The sequence below is a fragment of the Trachinotus anak genome, unplaced genomic scaffold, assembly GCF_046630095.1.
Source record: "Trachinotus anak isolate AG129_WGS33_773 ecotype Australia unplaced genomic scaffold, CSIRO_AGI_Tana_v1 ptg000004l, whole genome shotgun sequence".
Classification (NCBI taxonomy): domain Eukaryota; kingdom Metazoa; phylum Chordata; class Actinopteri; order Carangiformes; family Carangidae; genus Trachinotus; species Trachinotus anak.
The window spans coordinates 24,773,159-24,795,034 of record NW_027273855.1 but is presented as its reverse complement, the minus strand read 5'-3'; the positions used below and the strand labels follow the sequence as shown (position 1 = coordinate 24,795,034).

Here is a 21,876-nt window from a genome sequence, read left to right as displayed (position 1 = left end):
AAGAAAATTATCTTTAGATGCGACCCTAATTCCCTTTAATCAAAATACACATATTTGTGGCATCCTCTAACATGCACAATACACTAAAATCATGACCTGAATCAATTGCTAGCTGAAAAATAGTTTTATTAGATTTCAAAATGACTTTACTCACACACATTCCATTTTTTTCCAATACATTCATCACATCACATCCGCAAGTATCTGCTGCCCAGCAGCCAGACTTTACTGTGCCCTGCAGTTTTTAGTGTATCCACTCATCTCATTTTGTGCCACTCAACAGGGGCAAATTGCATGTTTAACCAAATCTGAACTAAAAGAATGAGTACAAATGGACCAGTTCAACATGGTGATTTAATTTACCACCATCGCCATCAACATTGTAACTGCAGTGTCCATTTACATCGGTAGAGAAGAGTTTCTTTAAGAAGCATGTAAGCGGTTGCTTGAGTTTCTCCGCCCAGCAGTCACCAGATGTTTGGCCTTGGCCTCGATCGCTACCGTCTCCGGCACATCTATGACTTCAGGGCGAACCAAAGTAGTGTGTGACTTCAGCACCTGCTTCTTCTCTTTCCTCTTCTTCATGATCAGCTCTACTGGTGTGTCCTCAACTGGCTCCTGCTCCACAAATGGCAGGAGGATCGTTTCAACCATTCCACCAATCATTCCGAGCATCGCCAGAGTGGAACCCAGCATGTAGATCTTCACCATGTTCCGGTTGGGTCTCTGGTTCAGCATCTCCTTAGCAAATGGGATAATCTCGCCAATGGTTTCCATATTTGTGTTACTTGATTAGTCTGTTGATAAGAAACAGAAATTGTACAGGGGTGTTTTGTCAGACTTGTTGTTAGAATTGTCCAAGAATCATAGATTTACTTTAAAACAAACTGGTTTAGATAAATTGAAGTCAATACATACACTCTACAAAATACTGACAGTGATAGGCAGATACTCACTCTGAAGCAAACTCCAAATTCTGACTTTTTCTCAGTGTTCGGCCCAGTCAAGCATTTGCAGGCGGAGAGACAAGAAGCAGATCCGGCAATTTAAACACATCTGGAGTCAGGTCAACTCCCACAGTGGCGACAAATTGCATATTCATGAGGCCACTTGCACTGCAATTGCTTTTAGAGATGACAGCTTGTTCGGGTGAAAGGGCATTGGTTTCCAGGGCAAGAAGTGAAGAAAATATTCCATGTAGGTGAAACTGTGCATGTGTCATCACATGAGTTAGATCTATCTATCTAAGAACTCCAACCACACAGTGATCCTAAGTATAGAATAAGGATAAACTGGAGAACACCACGATGAGCTCACACCAGCTGCGATACATGTCAACATGTTGACATTCTACCCCATGAGTAGTACTCAGTCGTCATTACTATTACTATCACTATTATTACAGTACTTAGTACTCATGGGTACCACACTTGGTTTTGAACTCAACCTTCATTTTGATCCCAACTACACACAAGTTTAGTGACTGTATTTTGCACAGTTGCGACAAAATCTGTCCATAGACATATAAACACTTGCCAAAGTATTCAAAACTGGCTATCTGGTAGTTCCTGCTACAGTAGGTGTCTCCAAGATCATATTTTGCCATGATGACACACAAACACCCATGCTCCCAAGGTGAAAACAATACCAGCCACGCTGTTGCGTCTGGTAATACATCATACAAACACTGCATGTTTCTGAACATTGAACAACATGAGTGGTTGGTTTGTGTTGCGTGGCTTGTTACCATACACACTGATCCTCATCATGAGAGCTTGAATAGCGTCCAATCACAGTATGAGAAACTATAGAAAGCCCATCCCATTTATTGGTTGACAGACAGTGCTTGACAACTGTATGGTTATACATGGAATACCCCTTATTGAACGCTGAGAGATAAGGTTCATTAGAAGATAAGGTTCAACAGAATCCCCTAATCATGCAGTCCTCAGCTGCTCTGCCTCACGTACACTGCCTGACAGTGGAGCTGACAATGAAGCAGTGAGACATTGCAGGGGTGCACATGTGTGCATGTGATTGTGTGTGTGTCTTCGTCTGAAACTCTCTGCCCTTTGACCTCATTCTCTCACTGCAGGAGAGCAGGGGGTGAAGTCAGGCAAGTGAGTTGTGAAATGTGTCTGATCTTTGGCACAGAGAGGCATGTGTCATAAGCGCTCAGTGAAAATGACAACTGGCCGACGTTATGAGACATCTGCATGTTGGTTCAACACGTACACAATGAATAATTGCTGCTTTGGACCATAACATATACCAATAATTCAGTTTGATTGTCAGGCATGGTAGTGGCCCTATGGACGGCGATGTCAGTTAGTCTGTCGGGCCACCACCTCTGAAAAACTGAACGTATTTCCATTTTTACAGATATTCATGGTCCCCAGAGGATAAAACCTACTGACTGTGTTGACTAGTTTCTCTCTAGCACCACCAGCAGGTAAAGGTTTCTGACATTTTGCTTTTTATTGACATACCTCAACAACTATGGATTGCTATGAAGTTTGGTACACACATTCATCATCCCCTCGGGTTGAATTGTAATAAGTTTGGTGATCTCCTTACTTTATATTGACTGCCACCATTTGGTAAAACATTTTCATTTGTGCAGTACTTTGGTTTATGACCAAATCCCTGAAAAACTAAAGACATTCCCATCAGCCTTAGCTGCACTTTGTGTTTAGAATATTTAGCAAATGTTGGCATGCTATCGCGCTAAACTAACAAGGTGAACATGGTAAACCTTACACCTGCTAAACATTAGCATGCTAGAGTTATCACTGTTAGCGTGTTAGATAATGATGTTTGAATATAGGTCAGCTTCACAGAACTGCTAGCAAGGCTGTGACTTGACCAGTGCTTGTTTTAGTAACTGATAGCAAGGAATGCCTTATAGTGAGCAGAGAGCCAAAAAGAATGAAAAAAACCCCATGTATGACCAATACTGGAAGAAGCAATTACGAGCATAGACATTATACCCACAATTTTCCATATTAAATTGCAAAATATCCATGATCTCAAAATATGAACAAAAAATACAGAAAGGAAACTAAAAACTAAAAAATACTCCCCCACATCACTTATGGTGCAATTGCTTTTTTGGTGGTTGTTGATCAACATTTGAACTTTTGTTCCGCAGTGATGAAATGAGGCTAAATTCAAGAACAACCTTTCCCCTGTTAATCAGTTTTGGAGCACATGTTCCTCAAACGTTCCTCCTTATATCGCTACAATTAATTCCGTTAATAATGTTCCTCTATGAGCAGCTCAGATTGGATTCTGGGCATCTATGTTTGCCACTGCTGAGACTGTTTGGAGACCTTTGCCCCAAATTTCTGGGTTCTCCTGCTTGAATGGACAGTCTGTCTCTGTACTAGACTGCACCAAGTTGACCATGTTGTGTTTTAGGGGGAGTTGAGGAGAGTTTAAGATGTGAAAACTCTTTCAACAGGAGCTCAGGGGAGTAAAGGGGTAAGTATAACACAGGGTTTTTAATGATAAATGAAAAACAAATAATAAAGAATGAAACACACAACACATTTATGTGACTTCTGACATTTAAGGTGAGAATAGAATTTGGTATTTTTCAAAATATATTATTTGAATTAGAATTGACCCATTTCTTCCAGCTTAGCAAAGGCTAGTGATCCAAGGCTTACAGTAAAATACAGAACAGGGAAAACTTAATATGTGACCTTTGTGGAAACAGAGAGTTCAAAACTTCAGAGAGGATTTCCAGCTTCTGATCCTGATTCATATGTTTAGATAAAAGCTGACACCTTCAGTTTGAATTTGGTTCCTGGGAAATGTTTTGTATCTGCTGGTTTACTGTAATTTACTCTGACTGAAACCAGCTGCTCTAAATACACTGCTCTTAGTAATCCTGGCTGTGCTTGAAGGGCTGATGTGTCACCTAATCTACTGACAAAGTACAGCCTGCTAATTGGTTTGGAGATTAGTTTAATTAGAAATACCTGGTCAGGTATACTATTTATTGTTTTAATTTCTCACAGTTATAAGAGAAAACAAACTAAAAAAGAAATTACATAAATAAAAATAAAAGTCAAGTAATTGATGGCTGGAATCATCACAGCTTAGATTTGCATTATATGACTCAACATAAATACATACTTTTCATTTTTACTTTGTTTAAAAGGCTGTTCTTTGTCTGTAATTTCAGTCTGTAGGTTTGTTTTTTTTAAATTTTTATTTCGTACACTTACTTTAATTCATCCATTCTCTCGTGGAAGATGAGCCAATGTTTTATTGTCCCTTTCCTTGTCGTGACCAAAACAATATTCAGCAAATGTGAATGTTGACAGTCTCCAGGAACCAATATCAGTCTCGTGAGGAAAAATTTTCAAAACCTAATTTTTTAAATGTCATTCTCAACACGTTCCCTGAGCTCAGAATCCCATTTATTTTTAATTTCAATATTACTGCCTTGTGTTGTAGTGCCAACAGCTAATATATTTAATAGACACATACGCAATTTTGCTACTGATTTATCATTCTGTGTATCAATTATATATTTTAATGGGTGTTATTTTTCCAGGAAAAGTCCAAGAGAGTTCTGACATAAAATAGCATCAAAACAAATGCAAATTCTGCACAGGCTTTATTTGTGAACGTACAGGAATCAACATCTGTTGGATGCATCAATACAAAGCCACATACAGCAGTAGAGACAAGAAGCAGACTGTCCAGAATGAACCACTTACAGTAAGTGAAGACACATCTACATTTTATATCCTAACAGGCTGATGGCATGTGAGAGCTATGAGTTGGCAAGTGAAGGATATACTTGTGGCATTTACACTGTTCATGATTTGTTAGAACATATATTATGTTTTTCTTTTAATATTACAGTTGTTTTTTTTTGTTGTATTTTTTGTATTTTTTGTATTTTTTGTATTTTTTATTTTTTAAAAAGGAAGCAAATACTTTAGAAAAAATAAAACAAAACACAACAATTTTACAAGAATACATTTTACAAGTATGGCTTATCTGACGCAGTAAGCATGCAGTTTTTCTATATATTCTACTGCGCTTACAAATGCAGGTTGGCTATAGGATGATGCTTTGCACATGATGAAGTACAATAATTTATCTTATTGCATTGTGAATATTTTCTGTTATGACATGTAACAACAGTATTGTAAATCTGGACACTAAGTGCTCTGATGAATCAAACTATACCTGATCAAAAGTCTTCATCACATCAGAGCCCGGGGACTGCGTCACCATGAATGGGATGGAGCCCACTAAGCCCATCGTGCGCCCTTTTCTGAATACTGTCCCAAATATCCCGTTTAACTGAGGTCTACCCTGTGCGTCTGAATCAAAGTGAGTCTTGTGCATCTGACTGTGTAACTGTGTGTGTTTGTGTGTGTGCAGTTGTGTGCTTATGTGTGGTTGTTGGGAAGCTTCATATAGGCACTCTTTCCAAAATAAGATGTCCCAAAGACTGCGTGGACCTCGAAGACCTATTCAGGTATGTCAGAGGATCATCAACCACTCTTCACTCTCTGTGCCCAGGGGGGGAGCCGCTGACACAAAACAGCTGCATGCTGAGTCAGCACAGCAACACTGACCTGCAGGGGGCGGAGACACACTCAGAGTCAGACACACTGGTAATGTTATGAGCTGAAAATTCAACAAAGGTTGAACAGTAAGTTCTAGATATTATATTTATTTATCCCTTTATTATGTCACCTCATGAACTAAAACACAAAAGGTCCCTTTGAGAAATGTGTGCTCACCTGCTTTATTCATTTTAATTATCATTATTATTTTTATTTATATAGATTTTATTTTTAAGCTATGAGGCTCTATGTCAGGTGCATTGTTCTATAATATAATGTAAAAATGTTTTTTTTTTTAAAAATCAATAATTCAATGACTGTGAATTCAAATACATTATATATGGTGATACATTTCACATTGAATTCAAAACAGCCATAACTGATTATATTCTATAACATGTAAAAGTGATGTGATATGTTCACCAATACATTGCATATTTGTTATTAATATTTCATATTTAAATTATATTTACAGTTACATGGTAACACTTTACATCCCCTTATTTAGCTTATATATTATTTATAAATAATATACATATTACATATCATATCTGCTTACAACCACATTATACTGCGTTATATATACTGTATTATTAAATGTTTATAAATGCAAAATAGGGGGATTTAAAACAGAGTGATGTAAAAATACTAGTTTAAAAAAGATGTAATTCAAATACAATTATTACTTGTGCTTTACTGAATTTGATTGCAACACTGTATGTATGCAAATGCTTTACTTGAACCTACCAAGTAAAATGCTTTTTTCCATGTAAACTTCATGCAGCCTTCACATGACTGAGCAAACTCCAGTCTGCGTAGTCTTGCCATTACGGTTCTTACCGTACCTGAAAGTCAAACAGAAAGGTTTCATCGTCAGTCAGTGCTGCTGCGGTCACAAAGTCAGAACTCGTCATACATCAGGTGAAGCTGATACAAACCCATTTAGGTTGGCGGGCTCTGAGTGGTAGACATGCTTGCCCTGTTCAGCTATAGTGGGTGCGTGGTGTGCGCCGCACTGGCTCTGACTCGCTTTCAGTGGGTGATAATGGCTCTTCAGTTCAGCATGGCTCGTGGGCAGGGACATGTGATTTGTCCCCTGTGCGTTCCCACCGTCCTCCGCCACCTTTGGGTCGAGCTTGTCTGGATCGAGACGTTTGCGGTTTTTTATTGGGGAGGACAGGTCGATCACCTTGATGTCTGGGATGCTGGCCTGTCTCAGGACCAGCTCTGAGTGGGCCTGCTGCAGCTTCTTCATGTGATTGATGGCCACAGCAGCGTTAATGGCTTGCTGTAAAGTGAACATTGACGAGAGGTTGGAAAAGAGACCTGTGATTCATCGAGATTACACAGCTTCACTTTAATGGCTTATCCATGAGGCTGTTTTGGAGAAAGGTCTGTCAGTTTTTTTCAAAATCAAATCTGAGCACTTCATGATTTAGACTCAATTTTACTGCTGAAAATTCAAGTGCACCTCAGTTGCCCTGACAGTAACAGCCCTACATCAACACTCAGTGGCCTTGATTACAGAACATTATCTTATTAAACTGTCCTTAATCAGGAAGGATTTAGGAAGGCACCTGATTAATCTACTATAAACTGCAGGTCCTCAATGAGCTTAAAACATTAAAGCCGAGAAATCAATGACGACTGACCTTCCACTTGGACTTGGCAAAGTTCTTTTGGATCTGAACGCTGACGGAATAGTAGATGTCCTGGCTCCGGGCTGTCTTTCCGATAATCCTGGAAAAGAGATGACAGAATGGAACACTTCAATTTATTTCCAGGTAGAGTTAATCCTATATCTATCTGCGTGACCAGACAGTGTGTGGATAAACTCCTAACTCCTGTACTTCACATCTATTTCTATCATGAATATCACTGTAGTCTCAATTCACTAATATAAATCTAAGGCTTATGCTACATGGTGAAAAGCAATAAGGTTGTAGATTTATATAACTTTCAAAATACGGAAAGATACTTAAATTGGTACAGAAGCCTAAATGGACATTTTTATTGTGAAACTGCATCAAGTGCAACTTAACTGCTCAAGAAATGCGACTGTATTGCAGAAAGTCATTTACTATAAACCATAAAACTAGTTTTTAAGTTAGTTTAGTTTCATGCATTATAAGCCATACTGATGAGGGACACTCACCAGGGATGTCTGAGCGCTTGGTCAGTGCTGTAGCGCATGTTGGGATTCTTCTGCATCATGTTACGGATGAAATCTTTAGCTGCAGGTAGAAAGATGACACATGAGTGCTAAGGCAGCTCTCTGTATGGAGGAATAAATTGGCTGCAACAGGTTATTCAACATGTCTGTGCTAATATTCAGTGTCTTTACCAGATTCGGATATGTCATCCCAGAAGGGCGAGTCAAACTCGTACTGCGCCTTCATGATCTTAGAGAAGAGTCGTGTCTCACTTTCTTCATAAAAAGGGGGATATCCACAGAGTCTGCAATCACAAGATAAGAATTTATCAACATTGGGAAAAAAACAATAAGGTGAATTTCTATGTATTACTGTATGTGTGCAGGCAAACAGTATGAGCAATCTGCATGTCTAATAGATGCTCAGTAGGTGGTGCTGTGGTTCAGTCACTGCATCATTATTCTGTATGTAGGTAACTGTGTCATGTAAAACACAACCACGACCAGCAGTGGCTTTTAATCTGAAAATCCGGCCTTTAACAAAGCAGGAGCAGATTTACAATCTCAGTAGTGTAGGTTTTAGTTAAAATTCCTCTGTCTAGTTTCTACTGATGTTTGCAGTCATTCACCATGGTTTATACTTACAAGATGTAGGTTATGACTCCAATAGACCAGCAGTCCACTGCCTTACTGTAGGGCTTCTGAGCCAAAACTTCAGGAGCTGAAAGTGAGAAGAACAGCTACACCATCAACCTCCTAGTACTTTAATTAGGCCTGTATGCAGAGAAACACAGGTATCATCTTGTCTCTACTCTTATACTCTGTTACACCCCTGTGTGTCTTACATTTCTCTGACCCATTTTGAACCCCCTGCCCTGGAAATACATGCATCATTCATTAGGCAGACGTCCTTACCTACGTATCCCGGAGTGCCACAGGCTGTCGACATGATGCCGTTGTCCACCATCTTTGAGAGGCCAAAGTCACTGATCATGATCTTGGAGTTCTCGTCCTGGCTGTAGTACAGGATGTTCTCCGGCTGCACAGGGACAAACAGACAGGAGAGCTGTTCACACACTGATGTCCTTCTGAAAGAGTTACTTCCCCTGTGGTGAAAAAAGTTCTTAAGTATTTCTCTTAAGATAAAAGAATCAATGATGCAAATGGAGCTGTGCCCGCCATTAAAAGTAAAAGTTTGGACACTCTTATCTACTTTCTTGCCAAGAGTTGGATTAGAAGATTGCTACCGCTCTCATATCTGTGGTAAATATGATGCCACAGCCAGCAGACATAAAGACTGGAAACTGCTCTGGGCTAAGAAATAATCTGGCACACAACCCTCTGTAAAACTACAATTTATAATTTTTACACCTTGATTTTTGAACAGATTAAACAAACAGGATATAATGGTGAGCGTTAGAGATGCTGGTAGGTGAGTTTTGTGAGTACTGGAAACAGCTGTATCCCCCTGTTTCCAGTACTAATGCTAGGCTAAGCCAACTGCATGCTAGCTGTAGCATACTGAATGTAGTAGTATTGCTCCTCTCAGCATGAAAGCAAATAAGCATATTTCTTAAAATGTCAAACAATGTCTTTCAGCATTAAAAGTAGAAGTTATCATTCAGAAGAATGGTCATATTTAAATGACCCCTCTGACCCTGCAAAGGATAAGCAGGTATAGATAACTGATGGATGGAGTTGTACTGGGTGGTCTCTGGGAGCTCAGGGTGCTAGATAAATTAGATCACTCAGAAGAACCAAGTCCTGCAAAGCTGGGTGGGTGGGGCTCGTGGTATGGCTGAGAGCGGTGACTGCTTTGTTGTGACATCACAAAGTTCCAGAAGTCCTGATGGCTCATTTAAGGCTCAGTTTCTGAATACAGGCTGTGTGTATTTCTCTGTGGACTGAGGCTTTGATACTTTCACAGTATTAATATAGAACCTAGACCTGCTTTATAATCACAAACACATGGACATCTACCTTTATACAATATGGGACCTTTAATATTTAATATAAGATTCAGTAATTTGGCTTTATCCCAAAAATGTACTTGAGCAAAAATATCACATTTGGGCAGTATATACTTCAGCCTTGCCTTTATGAGTGTGTATTTTATGATGTTGTTGGGTTTATACCTTGAGATCTCGATGCACTATGCCGTTTTGGTGCAGATAGCTGACCGCCTGCAGCACCTGCTGGATCACCTGGCTGGCATCCTTCTCTGAGTACACCCCCCGGTCCAGAATACGGTCAAAGAGCTCGCCGCCTGAAACCCTGGTAAGAAGAAATCACTAATGTTAGAATTTGTAATCTTGACTCCCATTTCAATTAGCTAACCTGATCATTTAACTAATACGATAATAACTGGAAAACTCACAGCTGCATGATAAGGTAGTAATGGGTCCGACTTTCGTAGAAATCCTCCATCCCCACAACGTTGTCGTGTTTGATTCTGTTTGAGAAAATAACAGAGTACTGTCATTATGATGTTGGTGTCTCAATCCCACAACAGAATTCACAGATCTTCAACATTAACCGGTGGCTAAAAGAGAGAGCAGATCAGTGGGATCACTCCCCACACTGACTACTGAGAGAATATGAAATCAAAGTTGAAGTCTCATATAAATTCACATGTTGAATCACCTTCTCAACACGGCTATCTCGTTCTCCAGATTGAGGTCCCTCTTCTGCTTCTTCTTCACACACTTCATGGCAAACATCTTTCCCGTCTTCTTCTCCTTCACCATGTAAACCTCTGAGAACGCCCCTCTGCTCATTAACACACAAACACACATCGGTCATGACTTATTCATTTGAAACAGCACTGGAAGAAATTACAAGTCTTCCAGTAAGAGAAAATGAGCTTTACCTATGATATCATTACAATAGGCTGTTAAACTACAGGGACCTTAGCAATAAAGAGTATTGGCCTCTTGGGTCTACTTTCCATGAGTGTCAGGGGTAGTGTTTCCATTTCTCCGCAGGTAGGGCTTGTTATTTTTCAGCACTGTTAATTTATTTGCAGGATTGTAATTTAAAATGCATGAGAAGTCATCACTTACAATACAGTAATGTGAGTCTCATGCTTCTTATATGGCTAAATGTTACAGGAATTTGTCCGAATGCTAAATATGAAGCTGGAACCAGCAGACAGTTAGCTTAGCTTAGCATTAAGACTGGAAACAGCTAGCCTGGATCTGTGCAAAAATTATAACAGAGCGGGACTGTTCCTAAGTGCCCTGTTACACCACAAATTCACCTTGTTTTAAATCTTATATTTTGTGCAGACTAAAGAAACGACATATAATGTTGCAGGAAGCAAGAAAAAAGATTTGATGCTCTAAAGCTGTTTAACCAAAGTGTGTAGCTACGATATAATTAACAAAACTTTAATTTTAGACTCTTTAAAGCTGTGTAATTATGAAGATTCTCATTACCTAATTGCATCACACACAAATCAGAATTTTAATAAACACGGAGCGGAAATAGCAATATCAGGGGATTCAATTAAGATCTGCCAAAGATCTCTGTGGCTTAACTATTCACATGTCAGGAGCTCATTATACTCTGTGCTCTGTGTCCATGCTATCTTCAGCGCTGTCTGGGAATAGTTGTTCTACCAGGTGGATTAGGCCCTTTATCCCTGACGCAATGGAAACAGCGGCGGGCCGTGGGCCGTATGTGCACAGGTCAGAAACTGAGCATGTGCGTCAGGGATCCTTGGGAGCAACAAGATCCTACACCCAAGACAGGTCAGGTCAGAGACAGGTGTCAAGGGATGTGGGCACACTGTACCCTGCCCTCTGTCTGTGAGGTGATGACACTGACCCCGAAGGATCAAGGAACGCACACTAATGAAGATCAACACACACGCAGCTGCAGCACAATGAGAGCAACTTTAATCCTGCTTATTTATGGGCCACATGGGAAATAAAAGTCTTTCAGGTTTATTTCCCACACAGCATATTTGATTTGCTAATAAGAGTAGTGTGTCACATTAAGAAGGCGTTGCCTGTAACACGCACTTACACACACTGCATCATCACCCTGCTTCTCATCACATTGCTCGCCTGATTTGTCCCTGGTTAACAAAGCTCATTTTCTTCCTAGCATCTCCTTGAAGCTCATTGTGACTCTTAAGGGAAATCACGAATCAAGCCCTGAGCGTGAAAGCCAGACAGCCTCCTTAAAAAACATAAAAGACATAAGGACAATCAGAAATCACTCACTGACTCGAGTGTCTGCATTTGCAAGGTGTTGGACTAAATTGAAATGGTGAGGGTTGATTTTCCCCCTGAAGAGTCTGCGTCCTGATTGCTAAGTAACCATTAGGATGTTGTTTACGCTGTGTGTGATTAAGGCCCAATGGGAAAGGCTGTATTCAGTGTTTTACGCAATCTCCTGCTCCCTCTGGGTTCTCTTCCTTTTATAGGTGACAGAAAACAGGAAGACAAGAAAAAACCCAAAACACTTAACCATACAAATGAGAACGGGCAGAGCAGCTCCGTGTGTCCTCTCTGTTGACATCTCCAGCAGGAACCGAAGCAATGAAGTCTTTCAACATCCTGTTCATGTGTCTCTTTTGGTTCATCGTGTTTTCTTCTGATTGTTTTGGGAAATAAGTGTAATTGCTGCAGACTAATTGCACCTCACATTAGATCATATTAAACTGTACTGGCCTCACCTACTTCACGCACTCCAGTCACAGCTGATAAAAGCTCCTCGGCCCTCAGCACGGAGCCGCTCTGTGTTTTTTCTAACAACACTCTGATGTCGCTCCGGCAGCGCTCTGACCTTTATTTACTGTTGTTCTCCAGCCGCTCGCTCATTACTCGACTGCGCTAGAGGCTGATCATTAATGCTGACCTCACAAAAAAAATTAGGCCAGCACAAGAGACTGTAAACTGAGTGTGTGCACAGTTTACAGTGATGTATACAGTAACATTAACTTTAGCTGGAGCTGCGGGTGAACTTAAACAGTGCAGACCACCTGGTATCATTAGTTTCCTTCCTTTACGGCTGCAACTAACAGTTGTTTTCATTACTGATTAATCTATCAGTTGCTTTCTTGATTCAGATCAAAGTTGGTTATCAAATGTCTTGTGTGATAACAGTCAAAAACCCAGGGATGTTCAGTTTATTATCACATTAGACAGACAGAAGCAGCAAATCACGAAGACCTAGAGGCTAGAACCATAAAACATATGATTTAAATGTTGACCCAGTTAAGGAAATAGGAAATAAATTGACAAATTTTCTCAGCTCTTGCTTTCTAATCTGATTATTTACATTTTCTTTTCTATTTTTTTGATTAGAAATATCACAATTTTACAGAAGTGATTTTTTTTTCTTTTACTAGAATCATTTTTCAAGTTTCTCATTTTTTTCATCTGTGAAAACAAAGTGATTTTTTTTTTCCTGGGAAGAAAGAAAGAAAGAAAAAACACTTAGAAAAAAATAACAGAGAATATTTTTTCTTTCATTTGTCTCTGGGGGATGGTTTATACAGATGAAAAAAAAACTTGATCCTGGCAACAAAAAAAAATCACCTGCCTTTCAAGGTTTTTGTTCAATTTAAAAATAAAAGAATTAAAGTCTAAATGTTTTTGTGAATGAGCTGCTGAGCTGACACACAGCCAGGCACCATCAGGAAAGTCAGACTAACCCTCTAACAGCCAGAACGTCTTGTTGTCTAAGACTCCAGTAAAGTAGGCTTCCTCATGTTAATCCAATCAAACCAGTAATCTGTCCCGCAACTCAAACAGCATGTTGAGAGTCTGTATGCATGCTATGTCTGTAGTATGTCTATATAAAACAGGTTTTACTGGAGCTGCCCTCAGTATCACCAAAGAAAAACATCCAAATATTCCCAAGTGTCCTAAGAAAAACATAAAAAAAATTGTGCAGTGTTTACAAAAACTCAACAGGAAATTAAAACCCTGAAATCAAAACGCTCTCTGTCAGTAAATGCTGCTGCCTCACACTGAGTTAAATGTACTCACGATCCCAACTCCTCCATGAAGTCAAACACCTCCTGGATGTTGTCAGTGTCCTTCTTCCACACGTGGTCGGCTTCCTGACGACCCATGTCTGCAGACGCTTCTACGGGGATTTCTTTCAGGAGCAAGGAGAAAGAGAAAGCGTAAGAACAGATGTCGCGAAACACAGAAGCTCCACCGTCCCCCTCTTTCCTCAGAGGGTGCGTAACTTCTGCAAGCAGTTGCATCAAGGCGGCAGTAATCCTCCTCTAATGTCCAGACACCTCCATCATCACAAACACAAAGTCCTGTGGGATTACTGAAGAGTCATGAGTGAGCAGGTGTGAAGGTTGGTTTGTCTGTCGCGCTGCTCAGACTGTCTGCAGGAGGACGCAGCAGATGACACAGACATGAGTCTTTGTCTGGCAGACAAAAGGTTAGCGCACTAATCCGCACTCTAACTGGCACACAGGAAGGAACAGAGCAGCGCCAGGCCTGGCCCACGCCGGGGCCAGATCGCACTGAGTGACACTGTTATCTATGAACAAGGCTGAGCAATAATCTATCAGAGGTGTCAGACCAGGGGAAAAGTAACAGGAATTTGTCGCCCTGGTTTGTTTTCTCCTAAATGTGTTTTTTTGAAAATTGAAAATCTGTTGTCAAATAATATTATTAATAAACTTTACTGAAAAAAATCCTGCACAACAACCATGATACTCTGCTCTTATGTTAAGCAAAGTAGCTTAAATCATTTTTTGCTTAAATGCTGTGTTGAAAGTTTTTGCTTAAATAATGACCATCTATGAGGATCAGAAAGTGGAAGAGAATGACTTATCCAATAAAACTCAAGGTACTGAGAAGGATTAGGAGCACTTTAAATGAACAGGTTACCCAGTTTGCTTTCCTGCCCTCTTTTCTCTTATATAAGGGATAAGTAACTCTTCATCTGAGACCTGACCTTGTCACCAGGGAAGACCCTCAGACACACAACTTTTCATGCAACCACCACATAAAGTACTCGTTGATCACACAGTTGAAGCATATAAACATCATGAATAGTCACTATATGGGTCACATGCACATTGACCCAGCAATCAACATCACAGCACAATGCATTTACTGTAAGACGTGACATTTCTTTATTATTGCATGTGTGAAGTTATCTGCAGTGATCAGTGTCTCTTCACACAGTGATGAGCTCTGAGGGTCTGGCGTCTCAGATTAAAGACCCTTTACTTCCCTGTTGTTCCCCTGCAGTGTGTCTGTCTTACACGGAGGCACTAACACACTGAATGCTGGAGAATAAACCACAAAAACCACGCAAAACTAGTTCGCACCTGCAGCATGATCCGCACTTTAACGCACTGCAGTGAGTCAGTGCAGTTACCACTCTCATCCTCTCACACCAGTCTTCCCTCACCTGCAGGTTTACAGTCGAGCTACGCGTTTTCAAACGGACTCAGAAACACCTGTCAAAGCCAGGATAAGACAGATCACTCTGCGGCAAACAGAGGATCCAGCCCGGAGCCCGCAGCGCCCACAGCCGAGCTTCAACACGGTCAGACAGGAGCAGGTTCCGCATCAGACAGCGGCTCATGATGCTGAGGGTTCACTCACAACATTTACTGGCGGAATACAAATGAAGCAGCGGTGACGCTCAGATCCGAGTCCTGGCTGCGACGCGTCCCAGGCTGCAGCCCTGACGATTGGAAACGACGTGGTCCGAGTCTTTCAGATCCAAGTATTTCACCTGATGAAGAAGAGGTTCACTCACAGGCACGATGACTGAGACTCACCTGGAGGCTGTGCGCTGCAGGAGCTCTGCTCTGACCCTCCTGCCAAAAGCTCGCCGCGGTCTGGACAGATTACTTTGTCTGGGACGCGGCAAATACCTGTTGTCAAGTCGGAGATTACATCCATGGAGAGAGAGGCGAGGGGAGGGGGGGGGGGGGCTGGCGGTGTCACAGGTGCTCACTGAGGCTTAAGGCGCAGGCTTCAGCTCAGGCTGCAGCCGCCGCACCGCCCGCCCCTGCGCACGGCGGCAGGTTGGCGGAGAAAACGGCGCGTCTGACGCAGAGAGGAGCAGCTTCACCCAAACAGCGCGATTCATTCACAGGTGCGCGCACACGCACACCCCGCTTTGAAATGCATGGTCAGGCTGTGACAGTGCAGCACTTTCTGATCAGGCTCATAAACAACAGAATGGTTTCTGGGCTGAAAATAATGGATTCATGAATTGCTGTTACAGACAGGTCCTATAAAAAGTCTCTATTTCACTTTTATTATTGTCCATTTAATGTGGCCGTTTTGATACTGAATCTTTAATGTCGATTCAATTCAATTCAATTTTATTTGTATAGCACCAAATCATAATATACATTATCTCAAGGCACCTTACAGGGTAAGGTCAAGACCTGACTTTGTTACAGAGAGAAACCCAACAGTTCCCACAACGAGCAAGTGCTTGGCGACAGGGGGGAGGAAAAACTCCCTTTTAACAGGAAGAAACCTCCAACAGAACCGGGCTCAGGGGGGGGGGGGCCTGCCTCGACCGGTTGGGTTTAGGAGGAGATTTAAAGGGGGGGGGGGGGGGGGGGGGGGGGGGGGGACTAGGAACAGCTGTGTAGGTAATGGTGTTATCAATAATAATGATGACAGGTAACAGTGGTTAATAGTAAAGATGAGTCGTGGTGGATCTGGATCCTGCTGCTCCAGAGGCAGAGAGACCTGCAGAATGAGGACAGAGAGAGAGAGAGAGAGGAGAAGCACAAACTACGGGAGAGAAAAAAATACAAAGTTAATGGCATAAAGTAGTCGAGAGAGAGAGAGAGAGAGAGTGCCCAGTGCATCATGGGAATCCCCCAGCAGTCTAGCTCTATAGCAGCATAACTAAGGGATGGGTCAGGACATACCCGAGCCAGCCCTAACTATAAGCTTTACTAAACAAGACAGTTTTAAGCCTGATCTTAAAGGTAGAGAGGGGGTCTGCCTCCCGAACCCACACTGGGAGCTGGTTCCACAGGAGAGGAGCCTGATAGCTGAAGGCTCTGCCCCCCATTCTACTCTTACAAACTCTGGGAACCACACGTTGACCTGCATTTAGAGAGCGAAGTGTCCTGTTGGGAAAATAGGGAAGTATAAGCTCTCCAAGGTACGATGGTGCCTGACCATTACCATGTCAAAGTAAATACAGATCTCCACAGTAGACCTAATTCATTATTAAAGGTCCCATATTGTATAAAGGCAGATGTCCATGTGTTTTGTGATTATAAAGCAGGTCTAGGTTCTATATTAATACTGTGAAAGTATCAAAGCCTCAGTCCACAGAGAAATGCACACAGCCTGTATTCAGACACTGAGCCTTAAAACCAGCCGACAGGACTTCTGTAACTTTGTGATGTCACAACAAAGTAGTTGGCGATCTCGGCCATGCCCCCAACCCCAGCTGGACCCACCATCCAGTGTTTATGTGAAATCTTTTTTTCCCCTTTTCAAACACTCGGAAAACAGTGAGCCAATCAGGAGAGAGGCTCCTCTCTCCTGATTGGCTCACTGACCTGTTGTTACTAGAGCTCCAGAGAGAAGCCTGAGAGAGGAGATGTAAAACTACACTGAGATGGTTTTTGGTTCTTAAGTCCACAAATATATCTTCTTATGAATATCAAGACTTCGAATAAAACACTGGAATAGTGCAACATACGGGATCTTTAATATAAAATACAAAATAGTCAGGATGAGTATTTACCTCCTCACTATTTAGTAGATGTGCTTTGGCTGCAATTACAGCCTTGACTTCTCTTTAACAAGGCTAATTATCTAATTTAATCAATTTAATGAATGATTTCTGAAACACATTTGCTGCACCAGTGATTATGGGAATAGTTTTCATCAAGGTCTTTTTCTTTCTCTCATTAAATCTCAGTGCTGTAAGACGAAAACATGTGAACACTTCCAAGAGGGACTGATTTTTTTTAGGCACTGTAATTAATACTTTACCAGTGATTTATAAATGTGTTATTACTGTGTTAATAAACTTGTGAAAAGCCTTTCTCTTTGGTAGTAATGCACTCATAAATGCAATGCATTAATAGAATTTTTTTTTTTTTTTTTTTACAATTTTTTTACAATCTGCAGTTGAGGGGTCAAACTGGAATAGTTAACCTGCTGAACCAAAACTCATTGCATCCTATATAACATTAGTAAAGCTGCCATAGGATTAAGTGGTTCCCACACATAAGAAATGTATTTGGAAACTGTGTTCACATGACTTGAGTAGAAATTTTGTACCTGGGTTAGAGACTGTGACTGCAGCATTAAGCATGCAGCAGCGTACACTCCGGTCTTCAGATGCAACCTTTAACAGGCTTATGTAGTAATCTGCATCAGGTATTCATCTCACCTGCCCATACAGTACACAGTGATAAAGGACAGGTCACGTTTATAACACAGATGGCCGTCTCTGTTCGTGTATTTACTGCATACAAACCAATTCTGCTTGTGCTGTGAAAAATAAATTGTCCATAAATATTTCAAATTAAAAGGCACGCCTCAGCTACAGCAATGCAGGCATGTGTTGACGGTCAACAAAAACTTGGTTTATGATTTTTATCTGCCACCGCAGGCTGCAGCGATGATCCGGTGTGACTCCATCTGCCAGGATGAGTTTCATGGCTTTAAATGCAGCGTACCTGAGTTTTAGGCATGTGCTGCAAATAAAGAGCAGGAATATCAATAGCTGGACTTGCTCATCTTGTTGTCATGGATACTGGTTCAAAAGGTTGTCATGGTCATCTTCCATTTCAGGTGTTTTTTTTTTTTTTCCTCCAGCAGCAGAACGAGCTGAAGTCTTCTCCAATCAGGCAAGGAAGCATCAGGCCTGCAGGAAACAACAGCTCCTGTAATGAGAGTGTCAGGTTCGATGATGGATGTTAAACTGCTCGAAGGCAGCACAGTCTCTGGGTCTGACTTAGTACCAGCTGCAGTTAGAGTGTGAGCAGCTTTAAAGTCCAGTAAATAGCTTTTATAATCTGTGCTCTCATGCAAATTATTAAAACATAGACACAGTTTTAAATTTTTATAGCCCTGTGATTAAATATATAAACATCAAAGTGTACAATTCACTATTGTGAACAGAAAGCTGCTGTCCTCCTATTCAGCAGTTGGTTTTACTGTTTTCAGTTTCCTATGGAGCATATCCTCCTCTTTCTGAGCCCCTCATTGGTGATGTTTCACCAAAAATTCTACAGCTGCATTTTTTAAAGCTACCGAATGCATTTTTTCTTTGAGATTTATCTGTATTATTTTACATTAGACTGGTTTTAACACGAAAATGACAAACTGCTTTGTGAATAATACGATAAATTACATTAGTTCTCAAAAGAACCCAATACAGTTAAAATTGTGTATCACAGTATATTGTCTGATTTCATACTATTGTGATATTGTAACATTTCTAGAAAATCAATTGAGAAACTTTATTGTTTCGAGATATAGATGCAAAACATGTTTAGAAGTTGATTTACTTAAAATCTGTACTTTTAAAATTTGGAACTAAATTAAATTAAAATAGAAATGTCTGTATATGGTTCCAGAATAAACTGCTCAACAGTATTTAAAGCAGTTAAAATGAACTACAACAGATAAATGCAACTTACACACTGAAGCATCAGTAATAATAATCTCATACTAGAATAAAAAAGGCCATTATGTATAATTAATACTTTTTTTGAAAATACTTCTGTACTTTTACTTCAATAGAATTCAACAGAATTCAGAATGAAGGACTTTTACTTATATCAGGGAACTGACACTTGTCATGACACACAGGCTTCTACCACCGCTGTACCTTTCACTACAGTATGACACTACACATCTTGATGAACACAGACACCGGGCTGGACTCGTGTGAACCTTACATCATCTGCAAGCTTTCAGGTGAAACAACAGGATCAGTTTGAACTTTTCTGACCCTGGTAAGTGGGATTATCCAGGACTGCAGCTTCAGTTATGTCATGATGTGATGTAAAACAAAGATGTCCATTCTCCTCCGAGGAAAACAATTAACACCACCTCATGCTCTTCAAATCAGTTGTGATTAAATTAATGGTCAAGAGGATTACACTAAAGGGATCAAGAAAACGTTCAGTGCCTTATATAACCTGGTTGACAGCTGAGCGAAAGAACATTTATACTCATCACATCTTCAGACCTTCGATAAATGATTCAGCAAAGATGGACACGATTTAAACCGATCAAACAAAAATCAGCTATTCTGGTGTATAAAGTGTTATGTAAGTTGTTCACTTGTTGCTAAAACTGTTTGAATCGCATAAACTCGCTCACGTAACCTGAGATTAAAATTAAATCAGTGCATGAAACTACTGACCCATGTGTGATATTTGAAAACACAATAAAAAGTTATATAAAGTAATTAATCACTAGTCCAAAAAAAAAAAAAATCACCTTTGTTCATTTCTGTGTGTGAAGTGTGTTAAAATTACTTATAGGTGTGTGGGCTGTGATCATCTACTGTAATTATTCACCTTTATGCTCCATTCAGAGCATCCAGACCTGGTGCTGCTCATCCTCCACAGGTTCTTCCTCCGTACGGTCATAAGGTCTCATAAATGTTTACAATTAGTCAACAAACATGTTTTCCTGAGGTTAAAACAATTAACCCCATTCTACCTGGCTGCTTTGATGGTGCCCACACATTGAGTTTTTTTTTGTTTTGCATTTAAATGGCTATTTTCCAAAATAGCCCTTAAAAAAAAAAGTAATTAACTGAAGTGCATCATCCAATTTCTGAACATTTTGAGGGCAGAATAAGTAAAAGGATTTAAATTTGCTTTCATACAGTATCTTAAAATATTGTGCTATTACACAAGTGCTCTTTGGCTGTTCTTTGTCGGACTTATTATCCTACACTAATTATCCTGTCTGATTCAGAAGAATGGACGTCTTTCAGGCAAACTGAAGAGCTGAGTGAGAAGTGGCTGTGTGAGCTCAAGTAGCATCTTCAACCAGCTTTTTTTTTTTTTTTTTTTTTTTTTTTTTTTTTTTTTTTTTTTGAGAGGTTCATTTTTCAATATCATTAACTTTACTAACTAAGCAGAGTAAAGGGATCAAATCTGGCCCCAACAAACCTCTGCAATGAAATCATTTAATTTTAATGCAATAACTGCATTCACTCAGGTTAGAGGTACTTGTACTTTACTAGAGAATTTCCATTTTAGGCTACTTTCTATTCCAAATACAAACATTTCAGAGTGAAATATTGTACTTTTTACTGCAGATTAAGATTTTACATATAAAACAAAGTATCATCTCATTAAATAAGATTTTTCAGAATAAACCACGTATGTAAAGTTGTGTACATTAGCTCCATCTCGACCATCTATAATACTAAAATGCTGCTTATACATGAATGCATCAATAATAATGATCCAATATTATGATTGTAGGCAGACTGCACTGAATTTATAAATAAGTGCTTTCAACCAAAGCACTTTGACGTTTGCCTACAATTCACCCGTCTCTACGTCTTCAGGGCAGATTGGAGGCTTCAGTGAGTTGCTGTCGGAAAGTGATGAGACAGGCCGGGGCTAACTTGTTAGCGTGCTAATTTCAGGAGAAGAAAAGATATGATAGAAAAAAAGAGTAAACATTGTTGTTGTTTTCTACAGATGGAAACAGCTGTTGACGAGAAAAGGAATGACGCTTGGTGCTAAACTCACAACATTTCTTCTAGACTGGTAAGTAAACAGCTGCTAATGATAACGTTAGCTATGCAGCAATAGCAAAATGTACAAATGGCTCCTTTAAGTACATTTTGCTAACAGTACTTTTACTTAAGTAAAATGAACTAACTTTTACTTGTAGGGGGATTTTATATCGTGGTATTGGTACGTTTACTTCAGTAAATGATGTGAGTATTTACTCCACCTGTGATAAGCTGCAGAGTTTCTCCAGTGTTCATGTTTTCTTGTTTACTGTTATTTAGAGGGACAGGTGTGCAGCCCAGACGTCAGTAAAACTGTACTGCACGGCCAAGGTTAAGGCAACACAGCCACTCGTTTAAAATGCAAAAACCTGAGAATACCAGGCAGGAATCAGTCACACCTCTGAGGACCTCAACGTGTTACCAAAG

The 21,876-nt window shown here is 40.3% G+C and overlaps 2 protein-coding genes and 1 long non-coding RNA gene across 3 annotated transcripts; 1 reads left to right on the top strand and 2 right to left on the bottom strand.

Moving 5' to 3' along the window:
- Window positions 1-336: 336 nt before the first annotated feature.
- g0s2 (G0/G1 switch 2) lies at window positions 337-1,115 on the bottom strand. Its single transcript, XM_071477382.1, has 2 exons — window positions 957-1,115; window positions 337-797 (listed from the first exon to the last, which is right to left on the bottom strand). The coding sequence occupies exon 2, from the start codon at window positions 775-777 to the stop codon at window positions 424-426; it is 354 nt and encodes a 117-aa protein (XP_071333483.1). The 5' UTR covers window positions 778-797; window positions 957-1,115; the 3' UTR covers window positions 337-423.
- A 3,498-nt stretch (window positions 1,116-4,613) lies between these two features.
- Window positions 4,614-15,827, bottom strand: camk1gb (calcium/calmodulin-dependent protein kinase IGb). The gene is made up of 13 exons (XM_071477376.1): window positions 15,524-15,827; window positions 13,752-13,863; window positions 10,393-10,518; window positions 10,127-10,201; window positions 9,885-10,023; window positions 8,665-8,788; window positions 8,395-8,470; window positions 7,942-8,054; window positions 7,753-7,831; window positions 7,250-7,337; window positions 6,536-6,885; window positions 6,345-6,442; window positions 4,614-5,606 (listed from the first exon to the last, which is right to left on the bottom strand). The coding sequence occupies exons 1-12, from the start codon at window positions 15,645-15,647 to the stop codon at window positions 6,385-6,387; spliced, it is 1,464 nt and encodes a 487-aa protein (XP_071333477.1). The 5' UTR covers window positions 15,648-15,827; the 3' UTR covers window positions 4,614-5,606; window positions 6,345-6,384.
- Window positions 15,828-19,570: 3,743 nt separating this feature from the next.
- On the top strand, window positions 19,571-21,867 carry LOC139621104 (uncharacterized). Its single transcript, XR_011690934.1, has 3 exons — window positions 19,571-19,699; window positions 21,413-21,481; window positions 21,730-21,867. It is a non-coding gene; the product is annotated as an uncharacterized lncRNA (long non-coding RNA).
- The last annotated feature ends 9 nt before the right edge of the window (window positions 21,868-21,876 follow it).

Excerpts from the sequence above, each read along its gene's own strand:
- g0s2 (XM_071477382.1), bottom strand. The coding sequence starts at position 777 with ATGGAAACCATTGGCGAGATTATCCCATTTGCTAAGGAGATGCTGAAC.
- camk1gb (XM_071477376.1), bottom strand. The coding sequence starts at position 15,647 with ATGGATGTAATCTCCGACTTGACAACAGGTATTTGCCGCGTCCCAGAC. Across the intron at positions 8,471-8,664 it reads TGGCACTCCGGGATACGTAG|CTCCTGAAGTTTTGGCTCAG; the intron begins GTAAGGACGTCT and ends TCTCACTTTCAG. Across the intron at positions 7,832-7,941 it reads GGATGACATATCCGAATCTG|CTAAAGATTTCATCCGTAAC; the intron begins GTAAAGACACTG and ends TTCTACCTGCAG.